At 41.7% G+C, this 27440-nt stretch overlaps 1 protein-coding gene across 3 annotated transcripts in view; it reads right to left on the bottom strand.

Annotated features, from left to right (window-relative positions):
* Window positions 1-27440, bottom strand: part of sema6a (sema domain, transmembrane domain (TM), and cytoplasmic domain, (semaphorin) 6A) — a 77779-nt gene that overhangs the window by 22111 nt on the left and 28228 nt on the right. For all 3 annotated transcript variants that reach the window (XM_084086732.1, XM_084086730.1, XM_084086731.1), the window contains exons 4-13: window positions 19682-19742; window positions 19341-19403; window positions 18442-18543; window positions 16782-16872; window positions 13958-14077; window positions 12159-12247; window positions 7469-7686; window positions 6522-6653; window positions 3428-3583; window positions 2368-2541 (exon numbers count right to left, since the gene is read on the bottom strand). In XM_084086732.1, the coding sequence (XP_083942858.1) occupies window positions 2368-2541; window positions 3428-3583; window positions 6522-6653; window positions 7469-7686; window positions 12159-12247; window positions 13958-14077; window positions 16782-16872; window positions 18442-18543; window positions 19341-19403; window positions 19682-19742 (1206 nt within the window). The remainder of the gene's footprint in view (window positions 1-2367; window positions 2542-3427; window positions 3584-6521; window positions 6654-7468; window positions 7687-12158; window positions 12248-13957; window positions 14078-16781; window positions 16873-18441; window positions 18544-19340; window positions 19404-19681; window positions 19743-27440) is intronic.

Below are 27440 nucleotides of genomic sequence, written 5' to 3'. Positions count from 1 at the left end.
AGCACACCTCAAACACACGCAAGCACACGTCAAACACACGCAAGCACACGTCAAACACACGCAAGCACACCTCAAACACACGCAAGCACACCTCAAACACACGTAAGCACACCTCAAACACACGCAAGCACACGTCAAACACACGTAAGCACACCTCAAACACACGCAAGCACACGTCAAACACACGTCAAACACACGTCAAACACACGTAAGCACACCTCAAACACACGCAAGCACACGTCAAACACACGTCAAACACACGTAAGCACACCTCAAACACACGCAAGCACACGTCAAACACACGTCAAACACACGTAAGCACACCTCAAACACACGCAAGCACACGTCAAACACACGTAAGCACACATCAAACACGTCAAACAAACGCAAATGAGCAGTTTGACACACTGGAAAAAATATTTAAGTTAAATAATAGGGGTGTAACGATACCCCCATGTCACGTTTCAATACATATCACGATACTGAACTCACGATATGATATTATTGCGATATTCCAAGACAAATGATAAAAGGTTAACAAAAAATGAACTGTTGATTAAAATGCTAAATTTGATATTACATTGTGGGTGTAAATGAATATTCTTGGACTTGATGCTGAAACCCAAAGCACAGGATAATAGAGACGCCAGAATAACAATATTCATGATTCTGAAGCTGAAAATACTGAATAATTTTAGACGAATATGCTTGCACTCTTTCACTAGATTTAGATTTACACCACTTTTTACTGGTAACGTCAGACATTTGGCATTACAGAATCAGGAGCCACAAATATCCCCCATTACATTATTATACATTATATTCAACATTATACAGTAGTTTAATGTAGTACTGACACTAAAACTCTGAACATTTTTTCTAACACTTTCTAAAACTTTAATTTTGGGTGAACTTTACACAATACATATCGTCACTATCCACAATACATATTGATGCATTTTTGAATTGCGATATATTGTGACACGATATATTGTTACACCCCTATTAAATAAGCATATTGGTAATAGGTTTTACAAGAAAATACTATTTCAGTCTTTCTACCTCAAAATTTCATGTTTGATTCAATGTGTTACTTTGTGATTATTCGTGTAATTCACTCGCAACTTCTGAGTGAAAATTGTTACAAAGTAAATCCTACAGCAAAGTTTTTACAGTGCGACTCACATTCAGTTCATCTGGAAATTTTCTGTGTTTCTTGGCAATCGTAAACAGCTTCAGTTAAAAGGCACTTAATATCCAGTAATATTATTGATCTGACTGCACTAATAGAGGGAACGCAGGAACACAGAGTGCCAGAAGAGATGCTGAGTGACTGGATTTAATAGAGGACAAACAATTATCAGTTTAAACTAAAGGTTTGGACTCGATATAGTGTTTCTTACAACTTACTAAAGATCCAGTGATCATGGATATTGACATGCAGCAGGAATCCTGTTTCCTGACATTTATATGAGCCTGATTCCGACGCCGGGGAAATACATAAAGCAAATTTGCCTGTGAACGCTTGATATAAACACAATATAGGTCTAAATCCATGTGATCACTTGTGTCACTAATGTTATATATATATCGTCATATCATCCAGCCCTAAAACTTGTGTAGTTTTTGGTCAGTGTTTATTTAAAAACATCCAATTATGCAGATTATACGACAGTAAATATTTAATTGATGAGTTGTCAATACAATACAATATATATGGTGTGATTTTACCCCTAAATTCAGCATATTTACACACAATAATAACTGCAAATCCACTGTTCTCTGCCTGGATCCAGTTGTTTCTGTGAATCACAGCGAATCCATTTGCTTCTCTGTTCTGTAGCTTTCAGCAGTGTGTAAAAATATACCTCAGATTTCTTGTCAAATCTGTTTGAAAAAGTAAATCTCAAAGCTCTTTCCCGTTTTAGATGTGTTTTGTGTGTTTTTCGTGGGATTCACGCTGAAAACAAATGCTGCCACTCAGTGTTTCACGCGCATAACCTCTATACTATCAGACGAGAACAAAACTTGAGGTGAATCTGAATATTGTCTTCTGTTCTTAATAATAAATGCATATTAATGCGCTTCATTGATTTGAGCACATGGTAAAACCGCAGTAACGTGGCGTCTGAAGTCTCACTGCTTTACTAAATGAATCTTCTGATGTAAACGCAGCATGACTGTCCTAAAACGCCTCAGCGTTCTCCTGTTTATTCCAGTGTGCCGAGGCCGTCAGCACATATTAGACTCTTTAATCATTCAGTGCGCGTTCCTCTCGGCCAAACCAGCAGCGCTCTTTAATTTACTGACCGCTGTAACCTGATCAGTGTGTGTAGATGACAGAGCTCTTCCTAATGGAATACACACTTCTCTGGGTTGTAGACGCTCAGCTCCTCCAGAAACAGGCTGTCGTTCAGGAATCCGCTCCGCATCTTAGCCAGAAACTTCAGAACGATTCCTCGCTCGGATCCCAGGAAAACCACGGTGTGGTTACGATGAGGGCCGGCGGCGTTATCCACGGCTATACGCGTGAGACGGTACCTGACACACACACACACACACACACACAGAAGGAATCAGGATTACAATGACATTTCCATCTGATTTCCGTCTAAAAGAAATTAAACCGTTATCTGCCTTTCCAATTAGCGAGCTCATCTCAGTGTTAATCAAATATATGTATAATTTCCAAATCAGTATGCAAATACATTTTCAGGCTAATTAAAACTGGCAAGATGGAAATAAGAAGACAAGTTTTTTCATCTTTCCCAGTCTCTGGAGTCTTTGAAGCGGCGTAATAAAGCGATACCGACGCTTCTTCAGCAAATGTGTTTTCAATAATTCAGTTTTAATGGGGCAACTTTACACAAACCCAAATGAACAGAAACTTATCAGGCTGTAACCAGACGTCGTTTCACAGAAAACACACATATTTCTCACATAATCCACTTCATTATCAGAAAACAGACGCCAGTGTTTGCTTTCATAAGGGGGACACGTCCTCTTTTCTTCAGTTAGAGCTGATATGATGATTCTGATGAACTGAAACACAGTGAATCGCTCAGGCTTCAAGACGCATCTTTTTCGGCAACACTTGATCCATTAATACTAACACTTTCTCCTCTATTCTCTCTCTCTCTCTCTCTCTCTCTCTCTATATATATATATTAAAAAAAAGTGCATGTACTGCGTTAGATTAAACTGAGAAGGGTCACAGCACTTGCATATTGTTGTCCTATTGTTAGTTTAACTCTCATTTGTAAGTGGCTTTGGATAAAAGCGTCTGCTAAATGAATAAATGTAAATGTGAACGTAATGTCTGACTCAGATGCAAATGACTCGCTTCATCCGTGAACATGAGCAGGACTCTCTCACTGAATCCAGATTTGCATGCGTAATCAATCTGAAGATGTTTGATGACACTCACCGAACCATCGTCTTGAGGAACCAGGGCCGGTTGGCGATCGACGGCACGGCCTCGTCCATCAGCGGGTGAATCTTGATGAAGTTCAGCGTTTCGTCCGGAAACTCATTGGACACTTTGAATTTCTCACCAGAAGTTGTTCCAGCGCAGACGCCCGGCCTGAAGACGACAGCCGTGAACACATCAGTCTACATCACACATCTGCATCTGCATCATCACACATCTACATCATCATACATCTACATCATCACACATCTGCATCATCACACATCATCACACATCTGCATCTGCATCATCACACATCTACATCATCACACATCATCACACATCTGCATCATCACACATCTACATCATCACACATCATCACACATCTGCATCTGCATCATCACACATCTGCATCATCATACATCATCACACATCTGCATCATCACACATCTGCATCATCACACATCATCACACATCTGCATCTGCATCATCACACATCTGCATCATCACACATCTGCATCTGCATCATCACACATCTGCATCATCACACATCTGCATCATCACACATCTGCATCATCACACATCTGCATCTACATCATCACACATCATCACACATCTGCATCTGCATCATCACACATCTGCATCATCACACATCTGCATCTGCATCATCACACATCTGCATCATCACACATCTGCATCATCACACATCTGCATCTACATCATCACACATCATCACACATCTGCATCATCACACATCTGCATCATCACACATCATCACACATCTGCATCATCACACATCTGCATCATCACACATCTACATCATCACACATCATCACACATCTGCATCATCACACATCTACATCATCACACATCATCACACATCTGCATCATCACACATCTGCATCATCACACATCATCACACATCTGCATCATCACACATCTGCATCATCACACATCTGCATCATCACACATCTGCATCATCACACATCATCACACATCTGCATCATCACACATCTGCATCATCACACATCATCACACATCTGCATCATCACACATCTGCATCATCACACATCTGCATCATCACACATCATCACACATCTGCATCATCACACATCTGCATCATCACACATCATCACACATCTGCATCATCACACATCTGCATCATCACACATCATCACACATCATCACACATCTGCATCATCACACATCTGCATCATCACACATCATCACACATCTGCATCATCACACATCTGCATCATCACACATCATCACACATCATCACACATCTGCATCATCACACATCATCACACATCTGTATATTCTCCATCATAAACAACACAGACAAGAACAACTCAGAAAGTCAGAATGAATCAATGAATCTTTAAACTGAATCTGGATCGCTAGCCGACTATGGTCGTAAGTTCTGTCGTTATCATCAGTTCAACGAGTCGGTGTTTCCCGAAAACATAGTTCCCACAAACATTCGCAAACAGCATCGCAGAGTTGTGTGTTTGTAACGACAGACCTCGACCTGTGGTTAGAAGCAGTTTCTTGATTTCATGACATGTGGACTCAATAAATCCTGATCTTGAGCAGAATAATCAAGCTGACATTCAGGACAATCTATATATCTTTTATTTAGAACACATACAAATGTAATTTACGTCCTTTAGTTTGTCAAGAGATTTAAAGCGTCGTTCTTGAAGAGTGTGCATGTGTGAACGAGCTCTAACGAGTCTATGATTGAATCTGAAAATAAAGCAAAATAACTGAGAAAAATGAGAGCGAGTCCTCAGATGCCATGTGCAGAATTATAGCAAATCATCTAGCATTCATTAGATCTCAAACAGATTCATTAAAATAAGTTATTACTCCAACACCTGCGTGACATCATTAACCAACGTGGTTGAATGACCAATTTGCGACAGTACGGTTTCGGGAAACAGTCGAGACTATAGTTGATTTCTTCATCTGTGCGTCGCACTATAGTCGTGAAGCGGGAGTTACGGCGTTATACGGGACACACAGCGCTTCTTTCCCAGCACATCCTCACAGAATTACACTGAAACACAGTTGGCACGTCGCTCTCATTAACACTTGACCTCGCTTCACACAAACACATAATTTTATGTTAATCAGCGCAGGCGATACTCGTTCATGACACAGAGACGAGCCATATGGAGGATGAAGAGCGGGCAGAACACACTCGATGATCGTCAGCTCCTGCATCTGGAGAACCGGCTTCACGTGTTCTCAGACACTGCTGGCGCTCACCAGACGGGACATTAAAAATACACTTAAATAAAAATTAAAAAATAAATAAATAGATAAAATGCAGTAAAAGAAACACTTAAATGTGTGTTTTGGACGTTTTCTTTCCACTAGTCTGAATGAAGACATGCTAAATAGTCAAATCATGTGGTGAAGGAGCAGAACCAGCTGGACTGAAAGAGTCCAGGAATGTTTACACCTGTTGCAATTGAAACTACGAGCCGGCGCAACTACGCCCACACACACACACATTCTACCGCAGTTATATTATATTGCCTCAATAAACACCTAATTGCGGCTTATTAATAGTTTGTAAGATAGTTTTTAAGGGATGTAGAATATGATCATGCAGAATAAGGCTTTAAAGTCCCCCTGTGGTGAAACTCCAGCTTTTAATGTTGTTTATGTGTCTATGTGGTGTTTTTAATACGCTTTAAGACAAACCATGTGTAAAATTCATAAGTCGACTCCATTGCTGAGTATTTCCTCCTTAAAACTGCAGTGAACCAAAGACAGTCTCAAAAACACGCTTTGAAATCGCTGGTGTTTCTGACGTCACAAACTACCTTGTAACCAATCAGATCAACGTGTGATCGTCAACCAGTGGATCGCTGAGCTGAGTGAGTGAGTGGAGGCGGGGCTCATTTGCATATTCATAGAACCGCGCATACTAAATGAGGCAAGGGTGTCGAGTTACATTCAAGATATTTTAAGACATGAAGAAAAAAATTTCGAGGAAAAAATGCTTAAATATGTCATTTTGGTGACCAAAGATGAGTTTTAAAGGATAAAGTTGTTGACTAAAGGGGGACTTTAAGATTCCATTTGAAACTCTGTGTACCTGGGTCTGGGCACCTTCTCCTCCGGCACGGGTGTCCAGGTGGAATCTGGTGATTTCTGCTCTTTGAAGCGTCCGGTGAAGGCCAGCGCGATCTCTGCCATGTCATACGCACAGACCGCCGAGCCCGGGATACTGAAACACACATTCATCACAGAGACACGCCAAAATAACACAACTGTGAATCACGCCTGTTCGTCTGAGAGCTGCACACAAGGGCCGAATTGTGATTCTATGAACTGTGAATCTCAGAGAGACAGAAGAGCTGCGGGTCAGAAGATCTGAGTAATTCACCCTCGTTGTGTGTCGCCGTCCCATCAACACGAGTTCATACGCTTTCATTCACTGAAATTTTGCCCCAGTCGAAATTTCCATTTCGCCTCTTAAAGGTGCATTGTGTTTTTAGTGGCATGGCATCTAGTGGTGAGTTTGTGTGAATTGCACCCAACAGAAGTTACGGTGGCCAACAGGAAGTGATGTCGTCTGAGACAGCAGAGAGTAGCCAGTTAAACAATGAGGTTTCTTTACAAAAATAAATTAAGAAATGATGTTTACTTAATTATTCAGTAAAACGTTGTTATTGTCACTTGTTCATCATTGTGTCAGTGTTTTATTCGCTGACTTTGGCTGAAGCTTCTTTGCACGAAGAACAACATAGTGACGAAACGCGTTTGTCCGTTCAGGGCCACCGTAGAAACATGTCGATGTAAGCGGACCCGCGGTGTGTGTAGAGAGAAACGCCTCATTCTAAGCTAATAAACACACAACGGTTCATTATGTAAGATCTTTATACACCACTGAGAACACAGTTATGTGTCTGATATTGCATTTCTGTCAACAGATCCTCCTAAATATCACACACTGCACCTTTAATGCTTATTTAACGAGCTCAACTGCTCCGACACCAACAATGATGGAAGAGCAACACAGGGGAGATTCTCGCGCGTCACCTGTTGTATGGCGTGGAGAAGGTTGCCATGACGACGTCGTGTCCGTTGATGTGGATGACGTCGGTGACGGCCTGTAGGATGTTGAAGTAGAAATGAGAGTCTCCCGGGATTGAGCAGTTGAGTCGCGTCTTTAGGAAGGACGTCCACTGTTTCTCCAGGACTCGCTGCGAGCCGCCGCGATCGTTCTTACACACGCGCGCAACACGTGGGAACACCACCTGATCAGAGAGAGAGACACGAGTGTTAGAGCCCCTTCACACCAGCAGACGATAACTACAATAACTATATTAGCATCCACATCATCAGGCAATAACTATAACGACAACTATAACTATATTAGCATCCACATCATCAGACGATAACTATAACGACAACTATAACTATATTAGCATCCACATCATCAGGCAATAACTATAACGACAACTATAACTTTATTAGCATCCACATCATCAGACGATAACTATAACGACAACTATAACTATATTAGCATCCACATCATCAGACGATAACTATAACGATAACTATATTAGCATCCACACCAGCAGACGATAACTATAACCATAACTATAACGATAGCTATATTAGCATCCACACCAGCAGACGATAACTATAACGATAGCTATATTAGCATCCACACCAGCAGACGATAACTATAACCATAACTATAACGATAGCTATATTAGCTTCCACACCAGCAGACGATAACTATAACCATAACTATAACGATAGCTATATTAGCATCCACATCATCAGACGATAACTATAACCATAACTATAACGATAGCTATATTAGCTTCCACACCAGCAGACGATAACTATAACCATAACTATAACGATAACTATATTAGCATCCACACCAGCAGACGATAACTATAACCATAACTATAACGATAGCTATATTAGCTTCCACACCAGCAGACGATAACTATAACCATAACTATAACTATAACGATAGCTATATTAGCTTCCACACCAGCAGATGATAACTATAACCATAACTATAACGATAGCTATATTAGCTTCCACACCAGCAGACGATAACTATAACCATAACTATAACGATAGCTATATTAGCATCCACACCAGCAGACGATAACTATAACCATAACTATAACGATAGCTATATTAGCATCCACACCAGCAGACGATAACTATAACCATAACTATAACGATAGCTATATTAGCTTCCACACCAGCAGACGATAACTATAACCATAACTATAACGATAGCTATATTAGCATCCACACCAGCAGACGATAACTATAACCATAACTATAACTATAACGATAGCTATATTAGCTTCCACACCAGCAGATGATAACTATAACCATAACTATAACGATAGCTATATTAGCTTCCACACCAGCAGACGATAACTATAACCATAACTATAACGATAGCTATATTAGCATCCACACCAGCAGACGATAACTATAACGATAGCTATATTAGCATCCACACCAGCAGACGATAACTATAACCATAACTATAACGATAGCTATATTAGCTTCCACACCAGCAGACGATAACTATAACGACAACTATAACTATATTAGCATCCACATCATCAGACGATAACTATAACGACAACTATAACTATATTAGCATCCACACCAGCAGACGATAACTATAACGATAGCTATATTAGCTTCCACACCAGCAGACGATAACTATAACGATAGCTATATTAGCATCCACACCACCGGCCCTTAACTATAACGATAGCTATATTAGCTTCCACACCAGCAGACGATAACTATAACCATAACTATAACGATAGCTATATTAGCATCCACATCATCAGACGATAACTATAACCATAACTATAACGATAGCTATATTAGCATCCACACCAGCAGACGATAACTATAACGATAGCTATATTAGCATCCACACCACCGGCCCTTAACTATAACGATAGCTATATTAGCATCCACACCAGCAGACGATAACTATAACGATAGCTATATTAGCATCCACACCACCGGCCCTTAACTATAACGATAGCTATATTAGCTTCCACACCAGCAGACGATAACTATAACGATAGCTATATTAGCATCCACACCACCGGCCCTTAACTATAACGATAGCTATATTAGCTTCCACACCAGCAGACGATAACTATAACGATAGCTATATTAGCATCCACACCACCGGCCCTTAACTATAACGATAACTATATTAGCTTCCACACCAGCAGACGATAACTATAACGATAGCTATATTAGCATCCACACCACCGGCCCTTAACTATAACGATAGCTATATTAGCTTCCACACCAGCAGACCATAACTATAACCATAACTATAACGATAGCTATATTAGCATCCACATCATCAGACGATAACTATAACCATAACTATAACGATAGCTATATTAGCATCCACACCAGCAGACGAAAACTATAACGATAGCTATATTAGCATCCACACCAGCAGACGATAACTATAACCATAACTATAACGATAGCTATATTAGCTTCCACACCAGCAGACGATAACTATAACCATAACTATAACGATAGCTATATTAGCATCCACACCAGCAGACGATAACTATAACCATAACTATAACGATAGCTATATTAGCTTCCACACCAGCAGACGATAAATATAATGATAGCTATATTAGCATCCACACCAGCAGACGATAACTATAACTATAACTATAACGATAGCTATATTAGCTTCCACACCAGCAGACGATAACTATAACCATAACTATAACGATACCTATATTAGCATCCACACCAGCAGACGATAACTATAACGATAGCTATATTAGCTTCCACACCAGCAGACGATAACTATAACCATAACTATAACGATAGCTATATTAGCATCCACACCAGCAGACGATAACTATAACCATAACTATAGCTATATTAGCTTCCACACCAGCAGACGATAAATATAACGATAGCTATATTAGCATCCACACCAGCAGATGATAACTATAACCATAACTATAACGATAGCTATATTAGCATCCACACCAGCAGACAATAACTATAACCATAACTATAACGATAGCTATATTAGCATCCACACCAGCAGACGATAACTATAACCATAACTATAACGATAGCTATATTAGCATCCACACCAGCAGACGATAACTATAACCATAACTATAACGATAGCTATATTAGCTTCCACACCAGCAGACGATAACTATAACGATAGCTATATTAGCTTCCACACCAGCAGACGATAACTATAACGATAGCTATATTAGCTTCCACACCAGCAGACGATAACTATAACGATAGCTATATTAGCATCCACACCAGCAGACGATAACTATAACCATAACTATAACCATAACTATAACGATAGCTATATTAGCATCCACACCAACAGACGATAACTATAACCATAACTATAACGATAGCTATATTAGCATCCACACCAGCAGACGATAACTATAACCATAACTATAATGATAGCTATATTAGCATCCACACCAGCAGACGATAACTATAACGATAGCTATATTAGCTTCCACACCAGCAGACGATAACTATAACGATAGCTATATTAGCATCCACACCACCGGCCTTTAACTATAACGATAGCTATATTAGCTTCCACACCAGCAGACGATAACTATAACCATAACTATAACGATAGCTATATTAGCATCCACACCAGCAGACCATAACTATAACGATAGCTATATTAGCATCCACACCAGCAGACGATAACTATAACGATAGCTATATTAGCTTCCACACCAGCAGACGATAACTATAACGATAGCTATATTAGCATCCACACCACCGGCCCTTAACTATAACGATAGCTATATTAGCTTCCACACCAGCAGACGATAACTATAACCATAACTATAACGATAGCTATATTAGCTTCCACACCAGCAGACGATAACTATAACCATAACTATAACGATAGCTATATTAGCATCCACACCAGCAGACCATAACTATAACAATAGCTATATTAGCATCCACACCAGCGCACAATAACATTCTGTTTCTTATTTGCACTGCAGTTTTATCGTCTGTCGTTTTGGATCGTGGATTCTGATTGGCTCTTAATGTTTTTATCGTTCATCAGCTGGGAAAAAAATTCTGAAAGTGACTCCAACGATATCGTTCCTCTGTGTCGTTATCGTTATAGTTGTGGTGTGGACTTCACTCTTCTATTAGAATTAGAATGATTATGCAAACTTTATCTCTATTGTGTATAGTTATAGTTATAGTCCTTTGTGTTACTGCAGAGCAACACTGTTGTCATACATTTACTGTAATCTGAGCTTTCCAGGCGTGTGAGAGGGTCGCGTCAGGCTAGTGTAATTACAGTAATCTGGCAGGTACAGTAACTGGAGAGACTCATATTTACTGGAGGCTGTAATTACTGAAGCCTCTCAAATCTCACTGACTTTTGCCTTTGAACTCAGAACAATGAGCCTTTGTCACGCACTCGTCCGTTTGCTTATAATAATCACAGACGAGGAAGTGAATTATAAACTTTGAGCTATTTACGGTCATCGTTCAGATCCCAGACAATGTTTGTGTTATTTTTAGTACCTGCGTCCCGACGGGCCTCTTAAAACCCTCACTAACTCATACGCCCACTTCCTGTGCACTTCCCCTGTCACTTCCTGTCTGTGGTGTTGATGCAGGAAAACACGCTAGACGTTCTTCCCGTTGCGCTCCGTACCTTCCCCATGCTGTTGTACTCCATGGCGATCTCCCGAAAGAAGAAGTAGATGAACTGGCCGTAATCGACCGCCTGGACAAAATACGGCTCTGAAACCAACAGGAGTGAAACCGTGACCTCAAAACTTCTCATTAAAATCCTCTGAAACATTACAATCACAGTCTAATTAGATGGTCTTGAAAACAACACAGTTATTAAAGCAAGACACCACAGGCAAGAACACTGTGTTCATGCACTGGCCAACTTTGGGCGATTTGTCTTTTCATAACGTGTTTTTCACACACTTTTAAGTGTTTATTTTATTGCACTTTTAATGTAGATTTCAATCTTTAAAGGCGGTGAGTTCGAGTCAGTTTTACACACACCAAACTCTACAGTTTTATTCATATCTACTGTATATTCTGAAGGTTTGTTCGTATATCATTCGCCTGATTTATGCGACATTTTACTCCTAAAAACATGGTGAAAAGCTTCTAATATGTCGACTTCATCCAATGCTAATGCCTCATTTGCATATTTAAACATACCATTTCAGAAAACTTGTGCAACTAATGCAAAACTAATGCAAAACATGTTTTAAATTCTTAATGTGATCAATGAGCTGGGGAAGTACGGTGGTGTTTATTAGTTAAATATTTACCCTGTTCACCTGTGGTGTCCGGCCTTAAACAGTCCTTTAATACTATTGAAATGCAAGAGCTTAATGAATGAGCTCACCTCAGACGTGTGTGTGTGTGTGTGTGTGTGTGTGTGTGTGTGTTTGTCTACTTAACTATATTTTGGGGACAAATTTGTACCCAAAAGTGACCAAAACCTGACAAAATCTCCCGTTAGGGCCGTTCTCATTTGTAAATCTCGTATAAAAATAAAGTAATTAAAGGTTTTTAAAAATGTTGAAAATGCAGAAAGTTTTGTCTGATGGGTAGAGTTAGGGGTCGGTTAGTGTGTGTCTGTGTGTTTATATATACACTTATATATAAACAACTGTTTCTTGTCTTTAAAAAGTTTAGTTTATAATAATCAGTGTACAGAATGATAGTGTGTTTGTGTGTGTGTGTGTGTGTCAAGTCAAGTCACATTTATTTATACAGCGCTCTTCACAACACAGAGTGTTTCACAGCAGCTTTACTGAGATAACAGGAGAATAATGCAACAAAGTTTGTTTCCAGAAGAGAATAGCGTCACAGTCCAGCTTAAGTAAGTTCAGTGATGGTTCATTTCTGATTTTAAAAAAGTTATTAATTTAGTTCTTTATATATATATATATATATATATATATATATATATATATATATATATATATCCGCTCTGGAGAAAACCGTGATGTCATCGTCCAGCTCAGTTCAGTTCTTGTATACTGGAGTCAGTGTAGGAGATCAATAATATTGCTAAATATTAAATTAAATGTTAAATTTAATGTCCCCAACTAAGCAAGCCAAGCCTATGGCAACAAATATACAGTTTGTACAGTATAAAAACCATTACGTCTATGGAATGTCCCCATTTACATAGCTAAGTAAACGTGTGCGTGTATGTGTGTGTGTGTGTGTGTGTGGGCGTCATGTTCTTCAGTGTCTCAAGGCTTTGATAAAACACGTCACGTCTCCTAACGCTCTCTGAGGGTTTGATCAGATTAGCAGCGCTGCGGGAGACTCAGGTCACGGTTCTGGGCAGTGTGTGTGTGAGTGTGTGTGTGTGCGTGTAAGAGTGTGTGTAAGAGTGTGTGTGTGTGAGAGTGTGTGTGTGTGTGTGTTAGTGTGAGTGTGTGTGTGTGTGTGTATGTAATGATGAAGCCTCACCTTTCAGCCATTTGGAGTCGTGTTTGACCGTCCTCAGGGTCGCACTGTCTCCCAGACTGCGATAGATCACGGCGTCGATCGCCAGAAAGTCTGTGACTGTGGCGGAATATAACTTCCCATCTACAGCAGAAAGAGTTTATAATCAACCCAACATCTGACAAATCATCTGGAACATCCTCTCCATTACAGATACGCCGAGAAACGCCACAAACACGCGAGAGAGGCGGGATTTTATAGCTGATCTTTTTGTAACATAAACTAGCACAAATACATCTAATTTATTATTTTTATAAGGTGGACTTAAAAAAAGATACATTTCAAGATTGACAGGCTTTGAGGAGGGTTTGATAAAAATGTATACTTATTGTCATTTTGTTGTTTAAATTTTATCCACCAATTCATTACAATAAAAATATCTAATTTTGAATTTATTTATTTATAATTCCTTTCTTTCCTTGCCATACACATGACAAATAGATAAACGATATTTATTTATGTATTTCTTTAAGGTAGATTTACACAAAAATGACAGACAGGCTTTTGAGGAAATAATGACACACTGATATTAATCACAACATAGGGGCTTGATAAAAACGAATATTTATTGTAATTTTATTGTTTTTATCATTATTCATTATTTAATTCTGTAATATTTAACTTACAAAATTTCACTACATTCCCTCTTGTATTTTGTGCTGTTTTTGCAGGCTATTTTTCCTGAATTCGGTCTCTTAAAGAACAAATAACTGAAGAAAATAAGGTGTTTACAAAGATTGCAAAGAAATTGCTAGTAAATTTCATAAATAATTACACAGAAACTAAATGTGCAATTTTGAAGTAGAAAGACTGAAATAGTATTTTCTTGTAAAACAGACTCCAATAATTCATGACTTCTTTAGAAATGTATTTCCCAGAGTATAACTGTGGCTCTAGCGCTGGAAACGCAGAAGTTTCTCTGGCCTCGTCTGGAAGGGTTTACGAGCCGCTAATGGAGGAATGACTCATGTGGGTTTTCCATCTCCAGGGTTATTTTCGATCCCGTATTTTGAGCAGGACTCGCAGAGACGTCTTCTGCCCTCACCACAATAGTTTCATGTGTTTCCAGACGAGCGCCTGCCAAGCAAACGCTCTTCCCAGAAACAGGGAGCAACTGTTGCTCCGGCGCGTCAGGGAGTTCCTCGTATTCCTGGCATACTTTAGAAAGCGGCCATTAAATCACACATTCATTATGGAAGCGCCTGTGTGACCCGAGTGTGACCCGAGTGTGACCCGAGTGTGACCCGAGGGTCAAGTCAAGTCACCTTCATTTATACAGCGCTTTTAACAATATAGATTGTTTCACAGCAGCTTTACAGTGATAACAGGAGATTACAGTAACAGAGATTGTTCAGGCTTTACAGCAGATCTAGAATAAAGTTATTGTCCAGATAAAGTTAGTTTTGATTGATTCACTTCCATTGTAAAGATCATTAGTTATTAACTTAGGGGCCGCTAACACACACCGTTCTCACAGAAAACCCTCAATGTGCTCCAGCCTGTTCATCCACACGATAACAGTGTTTGGTGCTCGAGAACGCAAACTTTGAAACAGGTTCCAAGGTGTGTGAGCCGAGTGTGATCCCGAGTGTGATCCCGAGTGTGATCCCGAGTGTGAGCCCGAGTGTGGCCCGAGTGTGACCCGAGTGTGAGCCCGAGTGTGAGCCCGAGTGTGAGCCCGAGTGTGAGCCCGAGTGTGACCCTGAGTGTGAGCACGAGTGTGAGCACGAGTGTGAGCCCGAGTGTGAGCCCGAGTGTGAGCCCGAGTGTGACCCTGAGTGTGAGCACGAGTGTGAGCACGAGTGTGAGCCCGAGTGTGAGCCCGAGTGTGAGCTGAGTGAGAGCTGAGTGTGACCCCGAGTGTGAGCCCGAGTGAGAGCTGAGTGTGAGCCCGAGTGTGAGCCCGAGTGTGAGCCCGAGTGTGACCCTGAGTGTGATCCCGAGTGTGAGCCCGAGTGTGGCCCGAGTGTGACCCGAGTGTGACCCGAGTGTGAGCCCGAGTGTGAGCCCGAGTGTGAGCCCGAGTGTGACCCTGAGTGAGAGCTGAGTGTGAGCCCGAGTGTGAGCCCGAGTGTGAGCCCGAGTGTGACCCTGAGTGTGATCCCGAGTGTGAGCCCGAGTGTGGCCCGAGTGTGACCCGAGTGTGACCCGAGTGTGAGCCCGAGTGTGAGCCCGAGTGTGAGCCCGAGTGTGACCCTGAGTGTGAGCCCGAGTGTGACCCTGAGTGTGAGCCCGAGTGTGACCCTGAGTGTGAGCCCGAGTGTGAGCCCGAGTGTGAGCCCGAGTGTGACCCTGAGTGTGAGCCCGAGTGTGGCCCGAGTGTGACCCGAGTGTGAGCCCGAGTGTGAGCCCGAGTGTGAGCCCGAGTGTGAGCCCGAGTGTGACCCTGAGTGTGAGCCCGAGTGTGAGCTGAGTGAGAGCTGAGTGTGACCCCGAGTGTGAGCCCGAGTGAGAGCTGAGTGTGAGCCCGAGTGTGAGCCCGAGTGAGAGCTGAGTGTGAGCCCGAGTGTGAGCCCGAGTGTGAGCCCGAGTGTGACCCTGAGTGTGATCCCGAGTGTGAGCCCGAGTGTGGCCCGAGTGTGACCCGAGTGTGAGCCCGAGTGTGAGCCCGAGTGTGAGCCCGAGTGTGAGCTGAGTGTGACCCGAGTGTGAGCCCGAGTGAGAGCTGAGTGTGAGCCCGAGTGTGAGCCCGAGTGTGAGCCCGAGTGTGGCCCGAGTGTGAGCTGAGTGAGAGCTGAGTGTGAACTGAGTGTGACCCGATCACTGGTCTTGATGATGAAGGTCTTACCGGCGAACAGGGCGACGTTGGCGTGTTTGGCGTCATACGGGCATCGGGCCATTCCACTGATCTCATCGCCCAGAGCGTCCAGGCTGTCCATCTGCAGGAATGAAGGGAAAGGTCAAAGGTCAGAGATCAGAGGTCAAACAGCAGGAGTGTCGAAACCTGCAGGAATTACAGACGAGTCTGAGACTTTCACACGCACGGCTGGGTTATTTTTAAAAGCTCTTCCTCTCTCGGTTTCAACAAAAGAACGAGGCCTGCCAAGACCAGCGCCGGATTCACCAAAATATTCATGCTGACTTTAAATAGTATTTTTGGGAATACAACATTTACTTAAGTAAGGCAATAGCAGTTAAAACGAATGCTATTTCCATCTTGTCGAAACGAGCCTTCATCGGAGGCTCACATTCTCCCGCATTAGGAACACAATCAACATTCCTCCAGAAATACACGCAAACACACACGGATCAGGATGTGCTGCAGGCCTCATTCACTGAGGGTCACAAGACGTGTGTGTGTGTGTGTCGTCAGGCCTGCGGATCCGCCCGGTAACAGCTGATGTAACGGACACCGGCTCGGGATGAGCGCGGGCCACAGATGGGCTCTCGGGAGGAGGTCGCGGATCCATGCATCCGTTCAGGAGAACATTTGTCCGCCGATGATTAATGTGAGACGACTCTGGCCCTGGAACAGACGCTCTCCTCAGTTGGACAGCAGAAGCGCTCGAGGTGGACACGACCGAGACGAAGAGAAGCTCGAGGGCCTCCAGGGGCCGAGGGTCTGCGGGGGGGAATCTGCTCCAAGATCTCGTGTGTGCCAGATATTACAGCGACTGTTGGATGATGATCACAGACTCACGACACGCTTCTCTTCTCTCTGATCACGGGGAAAATCACTGAAACAAAATCAGCAGCTCGACGTGAACACGTTCATCAGACGATATAGTCGCTCTCACAGGAGAAACCATGAGAGTCAAACATCCTGACAGGTCGAGACTTTCTAAGCGGTTACAAACTTTGAAACGTGTGTTGACTATGACTGTGCAAAAGTTAAAGTCCCCCTGTGGTGAAAATCCAGCTTTTAATGTTGTTTATGTGTCTATGTGGTGTTTTTAATATGCTTTAAGACAAACCATGTGTAAATTCATAAGTCGACTCCATTGCTGAGTATTTTCTCCTTAAAACTGCAGTGAACCAAAGACAGTCTCAAAAACACGCTTTGAAATTGCTGGTGTTTCTGACGTCACAAACTACCTTGTAACCAATCAGATCAACGTGTGATGAAGTGAAACTTGTGCATAATTTATATATATTTAAGAATATAAACAAAATGAAATATAAACATTTGATGGTTCTGATAGCATTTTTTCCACTCAGAGCCTCTTTAACATGACCTTGATGACATGATCTTTACAGAAAAAACAATTCAGATGGATGATTTTGAAGACTTTTCTCTGTTATTTAAAACTTCTTCTGGCCCGAGTCAGTGTTTCACTCTCTGCGAAAATGAACTGAGGAATGTTTTTCTTGTTTGATTCTAAATATTAATCTGGATTCTACAGAAACCCTCCAGCATTCGGAGCGGTTTGTGTTAAATATCGCGCATCAACCGTGCAGCATGTGAACGCGGGCCGAGGTCAGAGGTCACGGAAACACCCGAGTCTCACCTTGAAGGTCCGACAGGACGGGTTGAAGGCGTTCGTCCCGCACACGAACAGAGAGTCGTCGTTCTGCTGCAGGAGAACCTTGATGAAATTGTGGCATTCGTCCTGAAACAAGAGGAGAAACACGTACAGTACATCCATCTGACATCATCATCATCATCATCATCATCAATGACTTCATCTCACATCGCAAACAAACATGTTCAAAAAAACCTTTTGCTGATGTTTCCATTAAGTTATGAAAACCCTATTTCTGAATGTTTTCTGGAAAACGGACAGTTTAAAATGCTTTATAAACGTTTTTCTTGGTTATGCAAATGTTAATGAAACAATGTTTTCTCTTTTTTATTATTTTGCAAGTATTATGAGAATGTTACTTTTTAATTTTCTCGGAAAAAAGTAGTAGTAACGTTTAAAAAATGTTACATGTTTCAAGAACGATGTATAAATAATGTTTTTGTGCTGATGTTTTGAGAACATTATTAAAGACCAGATAACTCTGAAAGAACGTTCTATTAATGTTCCTGGAAGAACGTTTGATCATAACTTTGAGAGAACATTCCTGATCTCTGGGACTGACTCGTTACATAATCTATAAACAATTTCCCGGGCAGCAACATAGTGTCGGCCCAGATCCTTTGGATCCACATGTGCCAGATGTGGGCCGGATCTGGTGCGCGTTGGATCCACATGTGCCGGATGTGGGCCGGATCTGGTGCGCGTTGGATCCACATGTGCCGGATGTGGGCCGGATCTGGTGCGCGTTGGATCCACATGTGCCGGATGTGGGCCGGATCTGGTGCGCGTTGGATCCACATGTGCCGGATGTGGGCCGGATCTGGGCCGACACTATGTTGTTGTCTGGGAAATTGTTTATAAATGATATTCCGGTGTGGCTGTACCTTGTGTTTTCCCTTCATTCTGCAAGTGTCCACGTCGGCCTGTCTGGACTTCCACGTCAGCTTCTGTCGACAGGAGATCAATATCAGATCAATAGATGCGCTCACACATTTCACTAGATTACAGGGTCAGGGGTCAAGGGTCAAACGGGCCCGACGCAGCCGTAACACACCAGCGCCTGATTAAACTCCCATCGATCCGCCGTCACGCACGTCTCTCTCGGTCACATGACGGCGGCTCCTGATTGGATAAAGCTCTTAGTGGCGTCGGCTCGGGCTCGTTTGCTGCCAGGTAATTAAGAGGAATGCAGAACTCAATCCTGAGAAACTCGAGCAGGACTCACCTTGCTGAAGAAGATCTCCTCGGCGTTGGCCGTCTCGATGTCCACGGTGTAAATGTGATCTCTGTGAAGACACATCAACAGCGTCATTCATTTCAGCTACAATATCAGACACACACACCTCAGAGCTTTTCATGCATTCCTTGAATAATCGTTACAATATCAAGAGCAATAATCGACAATAATGGCAATAATTTGGCATAATATTGCAGCCCTACATTGAAATGAGTTTCTGTTTTTTAATTTATATACTTTATATACGCTATCTGTATTATGCAGGTATCGTGATTAGCATTAAACAGTGTGAAAATAAATGCAGATTCTCTTCCTCCTTTGCAGTGTAAAGATGGTTGTTACTGATCAAGTGTTATTGGCAACAGACTACAGTATTCTGATTGATTGAAGCAGCTGGTATTTGACATAAAAGACAACACAGATAGGCTACATTTAAAAAAAAAAAAAATGCTTCAGGAAATCAATTCCAGGGGCTAATATTGAGCCTTTATGTAATTTCCGACTGTCCACACAAACATCTCTCACACTTGGAATATTTTTAGAATTACAATTAAATTTTTGAGTTTGAATGGTGGCAACAAACAGGATACAGAACTGCATTTTGAACTTAAGACAGTAGAAATCAAATTAGATATAAACTCTGAATTATGGCTTGACGAAGACAAAAGTGTGCAAAAGTTAAAGTTCCCCTGCAGCCAATAATCGTAATCAAAATTACATATTTAAATGTTTTTTCATGCTTTAAAATAACTTGAGTGTAACTTCATCAACATCGGACACATGACAGTAATTAATATGATTATCCTTTGGCTTGACTACGTTATCAATCAGCTAATGATGTGTTGCTAATCAGCATCCATACAAACGCTTTGAACAACTCAGAACGTCACTGGAGAAAGGCATATAGTTCATCATAACATTGTGATATACATCATATACATAATTCTCCCGCTATATTGCTAAATGTTCCAGATTTTTCCTGTCCCTTCTTAAAGGAAAAGCCCCGCCCACACTGACGGGATTGGTTACGTGTTTGCGACGGTAGGAAACATTTTATTAGACGGTCTTGATTTATGGATGAGGGTGGAAGAACACTTCATTAGCTGATTATTTTCTCTCCGAATTGTAATTAAATAAATGCAACGTCCGGTAATTCCAGTTTCTTTGATTTTGATATACGTTGAAGCTCATATCTGTCAGATCATCTCACACGTTCATGTTCAGAATCTGATCTTATGTTCAGACTTGAGTTGAATTGAATGAGACTCAGCAGCCGCTGGCTTCCAGTCGCTCAATCTAATAGAAAAGCCATTTGTGAAATGAATCCAGTTACGCGGGTCAGCAGAGGCGCAGCGAATGCCAGATGAATGAAATTCTTCCAATGTTATGAAAAGCCCAGAGATTAATGTGCACAGCAGCAGATCTGCAGCGTTTGATGGACACGAGTCTGGATTAATGAAGTTCCAGATCTCACACACTCCTCCTGAATTACACACAGCTCAACCACAGCGATTGTGTTTCTGACGCCGGCTGATGAATTTTAATCACACAGGTACGGTGTCGCTCGCGCTCGTTAGTGAAATTCCATTCTAGCGAGTAATTACTGCAGATGTGAGACCGAGAGAAGTGATGATGTCACTGCAGAGCGTGACCGGCGTCAGATTCAACAATCATGTTCAGACTCAACTTCATGTTGACGAAGTCAAAAAATAGAAAAGAGCTCATTATTGTGGGTACAAAACCAAACCGAAGAGTATTTGTGTGTTGGTGGTTGAAAAAGAAAAACGTCCAAATGTAAAAAAAAAAACGTAATTTGTCAACACAACAAAAGAGTTTTTAGCATTTAATGAGATTCGTGTCACACATTTATTAAAACGTCAGCCTTTAGTGACAGTGAGTTGCGGATCGCAGGTGTTTCTCTGAAGGACAACACACACACACACACACACACACACACACACACACACGACATCCTCACAACACACTTCACTAACGCAGAGATAAAGAGCAGTGCTAAGGGTTTAAAACACCTGATTCTATAAGCTACAGAATATCTGAAAGACGTTTGTAATGCACGTTCTCGCTCTGGTTCATAATTCAGAATCATATAATTGGGTCTAAACACAGTGCAGTAATTATTAGTGAAGTTTTATTATAAATAATAATGGTTATTATTATGTGCGTTATTTATACCTTGTAGTCAATAATTTTATCCCTTAAAACTCATCTTTGAAAAAAATTCGTCATGCCTTAAAATATCTTGCATGTAACTTGACACCCTTGCCTCATTTAGTATGCATGGTTCTATGAATATGCAAATGAGCCCCACCTCCACTCACTCACTTGGCTCAGAGATCCACTGGTTGACGATCACACGTTGATCTGATTGGTTACAAGGTAGTTTGTGACGTCAGAAACACCAGCGATTTCAAAGCATGTTTTTGAGACTGTCTTTGGTTCACTGCAGTTTTAAGGAGGAAATACTCAGCAATGGTGTCGACTTATGAATTTACACATGGTTTGTCTTAAAGCATATTAACACCACAATATTAAACAATATTAAAAGCTGGATTTTCACCACAGGGGACTTTAAATACATGAAAATGCAGTGTGTTTATAGCAGTTGGGTTCAGCTGTAATTTTGCTTGGTTCATCATAAAAAAATGATATAATAGCAGATATAATAGATCTGAACCTGGACCGCATGCACTTCAACACGCGTGTCAGAGCTTTGATCACGTGACTCTCAGCGAGTTAAACAGCACTAATGGATGTGTATCCTGCATCATTAACTTTAAGGACTCGAGTGTCTCATTCACACAGATTTACGGCCTCCGTTCACACAGTGACAGCGAGACGAGAGACGGTCAGATCTGAGAGCGTGTAGGAGCTCCTCACACACACATGATCACATGGACCGCGACGGACACGTGTGTGTCCACATTTACACACACGAGTTCAGACTCAAGAGTCAAACTGCAGCTCGTCAACATCTCTATACGAGACTGTTTGGTGGAAAGCACAAGCCCCTCTGGTGCTCTTCTGCCATTCAAGACCGATAAAGTTTACATTCACTTTTTTTTTTTTTTTCTTCATCAGAAGATGCTGTGTGAACACACAAAAAAATCATGCTCATGATTCGAACCGGTTAAATTGTCCTGAAAAAAAAAAGTCACTGAAAAAAAAATAGTCAAATTGAGCTCCTCACGGTCTGAAACGAGCGCATTGGAAATTAATGGAGACGGGTTTCCTCTAGTGGAAGCGTTTGGAACTGCAGCCGTACTACATCTCACTGAACGCTCATTTACTGAGATATCAACCTCAGATTTGATATTTGATATATGAACAACTTGTTTAGATTTATGATTTTCTCACAGTTTTAGAGTAAAACATGTTTCTGAAAATATATATTTCATATAAAAATTGAAAAAAGTATTTTTGCACATTTTTCATAACAATACACGTAAAAATTCTGTTACTTTTTTAAACTTTTTTCACTTCAAGTGTCGTCTTTGAGAAGAGATCAAACTTCAGTCTGTCGCTCTAAAGCATTCAAGATTTACCACAGTTTAAGTTGGAAATTACATTTTCAGGTCTATGCTCAAAAAGTGATTGAATGGATTATAAATACAGCGTAAATATAATTTAGTACCATAAAATCCCCTAAAAATACAAAATATTACATAAAAAACATGATCGAACTAAAATATAGTACATTAATTTCATTGAAATAAAAAAGAAATTCCGGTCATTTCTGACCGACACGCGAAGAAACTTCAGCAATAATCTGTCAAGTGTCGTCTTTGAAGAGCAGCAGAGGGTGAAGCGGCTGAGGAACTTCAGCTGGTTCTGCATCATGAGAATGATAAGGTGATTTAATCGTGTTCTAATGTTTCATTGTGAATCATCCTCACATTAATGCTCAAACATCATCTTATAGCAGCACATTCTCATTCTACAGAGCATCTATCTCGAGTTCTGGTCTGTTTATCCAAAGCAAAGCAAATAAGTGATCCATCAGATTTAAATGAGCATATCTGCAGAAACTGCACGTCAGGCCTGTTCTCAGAGCAGGTCTGATGGGTGTTTGTGTCTCAACAGAGGCTCTTTGTGTGCAGGAATGCGGGTGAACGTCCATCTGGTGGCCTTTTGTCAAACTCTCTCTCTCTCTGTTCGCAGAGAATGGAGCTCATTAGTATGCGTCTCACACCTGTCAATCCACACAAGCACGCCTCCCCCTGTGCTGTAGCTCCGCCCCTTCATCACGCGAGTCCCGAGCCGACACGCACGCGGCTTCTCCAGAACTTTCTGCTGTTTCTCAGCTGTTCTGGGGTCAGTAGCGGCTCCAGGGTCTCGGTTCCCATGACGGGACCCTCAGGGGCTCATGTGGGGGTTTGGGTTTCTGTGGTGCCGGGGCCGACGACTGAGGAATGTGGACAATGTCCCGCATGCACATACTGAGACACTAACACCAGCTTAATGCTCAGCTGTGTGTGTGTGTGTGTGTGTGTGTGTGATCGTCACATCACGCCCAGAGCAACACACAGAGCACTGGGGTCTGAATCTGCTTGAGCTGAACACAGTGTGTGTGTGTGCGTGTGTGTGTGTGTGTGTGTGTGTATGTGTATGTGTGTGTGACAGTGTGTGTGTGTGTGCGTGTGTGTGTGTGTGATCGTCAACACACAGAGCACTGGGATCTGAATCTGCTTGAGCTGAACACAGTGTGTGTGTGTGTGCGTGTGTGTGTGTGTGTGTGTGTGTGTGTATGTGTGTGTGACAGTGTGTGTGTGTGTGTGTGCGTGTGTGTGTGTGATCGTCAACACAGAGCACTGGGGTCTGAATCTGCTTGAGCTGAACACAGTGTGTGTGTGTGTGTGTGTATGTGTGTGTGACAGTGTGTGTGTGTGTGTGTGTGTGTGTGTGTGTGTGCATGTGTGTGTATGTGTGTGTGACAGTGTGTGTGTGTGTGTGTGTGTGTGTGTGACAGTGTGTGTGTGTGTGTGTGTGTGTGTGTGTGGGTGTGACAGTGTGTGTATGTGTGTGTGTGTGTGTGTGTGTGTGTGTGAGATCGTCAACACACAGAGCACTGGGGTCTGAATCTGCTCGAGCTGAACACAGTATCTAAGATTGAAATCATGAACTAAATACATAATATACAGCAGATCAATGTGGATTACGCAGCTTTACACAAGATAACAATGAGATCAGCGCTTTCTGTTTTTATATTCACAGCACCTAATCACAACTTTGCTACTCCTGCAACTTTATTTCTGCAGCTTTATTTCTTTAAACTTTATTTCAATGATTGTATTTTGTTGTGACCTGAACTGAGAAAAACCCCAAAGCACTGTTTCTCAGAGGCACTACAGGCCCAAACTAATAAAAGCCCAAATCAACAAGAAGAGATTAAAAAGGAAACATTATATTATCATTATAAACACAATCTAACATTATCATACATAATATTACATTATATTACCAAACCAAAGGAAAACAAGAGATTATAGAGAGAAGAGGTGCGATACGACCATCTGACAGCTTTTAAACCTCCTGTACACCAGCACAGCTTCAGCAGTCTGCGTTCTCATTGGTGGAGGGCGAGTGGGCGGAGTCTAAACCGACCAATCAATGAGAGAGACAGCGTTCTCATTGGTGGAGGACGAGTGGGCGGAGTCTACGGCAATCAATCAATGAGACAGCTTTCTCATCGGTGGAGGACGAGTGGGCGGAGTCTACAGCAACCAATCAATGAGAGAGACAGCTTTCTCATCGGTGGAGGACGAGTGGGCGGAGTCTACAGCAACCAATCAATGAGAGAGACAGCGTTCTCAGTGGTGGAGGACGAGTGGGCGGAGTCTACAGCAATCAATCAATGAGAGAGACAGCATTCTCATCGGTGGAGGACGAGTGGGCGGAGTCTCCAGCAATCAATCAATGAGAGAGACAGCATTCTCAGTGGTGGAGGACGAGTGGGCGGAGTCTACAGCAATCAATCAATGAGAGAGACAGCGTTCTCATTGGTGGAGGACGAGTGGGCGGAGTCTACAGCAACCAATCAATGAAAGAGACAGCGTTCTCATTGGTGGAGGACGAGTGGGCGGAGTCTACAGCAACCAATCAATGAGACAGCGTTCTCATTGGTGGAGGACAAGTGGGCGGAGTCTACAGCAACCAATCAATGAATAATGCCTGAACTTCGTATTTTGAGCACTTCTTGCGTTGTTTTTTGCCTCTTCACGACGACTCGCTTAATTTAGTCCTAATCTGTACGTCGCTTTGGACAAAAGCGTCTGTTAAATGACTAAATGTAAATGTAAATGCAATGAGAGAGCAGCGTTCTCATTGGTGAGGACGACTGGGCGGAGTCTACAGCAATCAATCAATGAGAGAGCAGCGTTCTCATTGGTGAGGACGACTGGGTGGAGTCTACAGCAACCAATCAATGAGAGAGACAGCGTTCTCATTGGTGGAGGACGAGTGGGCGGAGTCTACAGCAACCAATCAATGAGAGAGACAGTGTTCTCATTGGTAGAGGACGAGTGGGTGGAGTCTACAGCAACCAATCAATGAGAGAGACAGCGTTCTCATTGGTGGAGGACGAGTGGGCGGAGTCTACAGCAACCCATCAATAAGAGAGTGATCAGGTGTCTCACTGCAAGACACGTCTTTAACCCTCTGGGGACCACAAACGCGCCTGCGCGTTTTGCTCGTTTTTTTTTTTTAGCAATGAAAATAAACACTAAATGCTCTGTTAATTTTGATCTTTCATTTTCGTGTAATACATCAATCGATCCTGTTCAGTTTCTATTTTTTTTCTGTATACTCACAATAAAAATAAAGTGTTTTGCTTTTTGACAAATAAAGAAAAATTAACATGATGCGATTTCTGCCTTCTCTCTGTCAGTAAACTCCCATTTGAAACGCGTTCGAAAATGATCTATAACTCCGCGAAAATTCAGTCAAACAGGCAAACAGACCCACGGGCATAAAGCTTGAGATCGCATCTTTTAAATGAAGTCATTTATATAAAAAACAAATATTCTCAGCTTCTGTAATCTGTATAAAAAGAGAGCGACTCCTGTCGAGCTCATTACGACCTAATTCACAGTAATGTGACCACTCCCCGGAGAGCGCGTGCTATTCAAACGCAAATTCTGAGAACTATTTCAGAGCTGTGAAACGCCCACATCAGCTGTAAACAAAGCGCGTCGCGACTCCTCGCGAGTGAGACATTATAGCCTACCTTATGGAGAAAAGATTCCTCAGAACAGTGCTGATGAGGAGCAATATCTCCTGAAATGAGGAGCAGATTCCGCTGAGGAGTGAGGTAGGCTGTTTTCTTTTCTCACGTGTGGAATAACGTTATGGAATAACGTTAGTGTAGGCCTATGTAAACCGCAAAAAGATGAATCGCATTTCTATAATATGACTCGCCTTTCTGTGAGATGAATGAAGGGGACATATTTGTAAAGACTGTTTAGCCTAAATATGAATCGCGCGTCTGTGTGTGAAAGAATAAACTGCTTTGCTATAGCCTACTGAGATGAGTAAAAATCGACTGGAATATGTTGAAATAAAATGTATTTGTATAAGCAACGTATTAAACTGCAAAAAAAATACTATTTTTGTCAAAAATAAATTCATAGACTAAGATGTTAGATGTTCCAATGTTGGCTATATTCAAACTAATGAATACATATGATAAAATGTAGGCCTATAATCTTTTTTTTTTTTTTTTTTACAAAGA

Source organism: Abramis brama (genome assembly GCF_963993115.1).
Source record: "Abramis brama genome assembly, chromosome: 16".
Lineage (NCBI taxonomy): Eukaryota > Metazoa > Chordata > Actinopteri > Cypriniformes > Leuciscidae > Abramis > Abramis brama.
The sequence above is the reverse complement of the archived record's forward strand: the minus strand, read 5'-3'. Positions and strand labels throughout refer to the sequence as shown.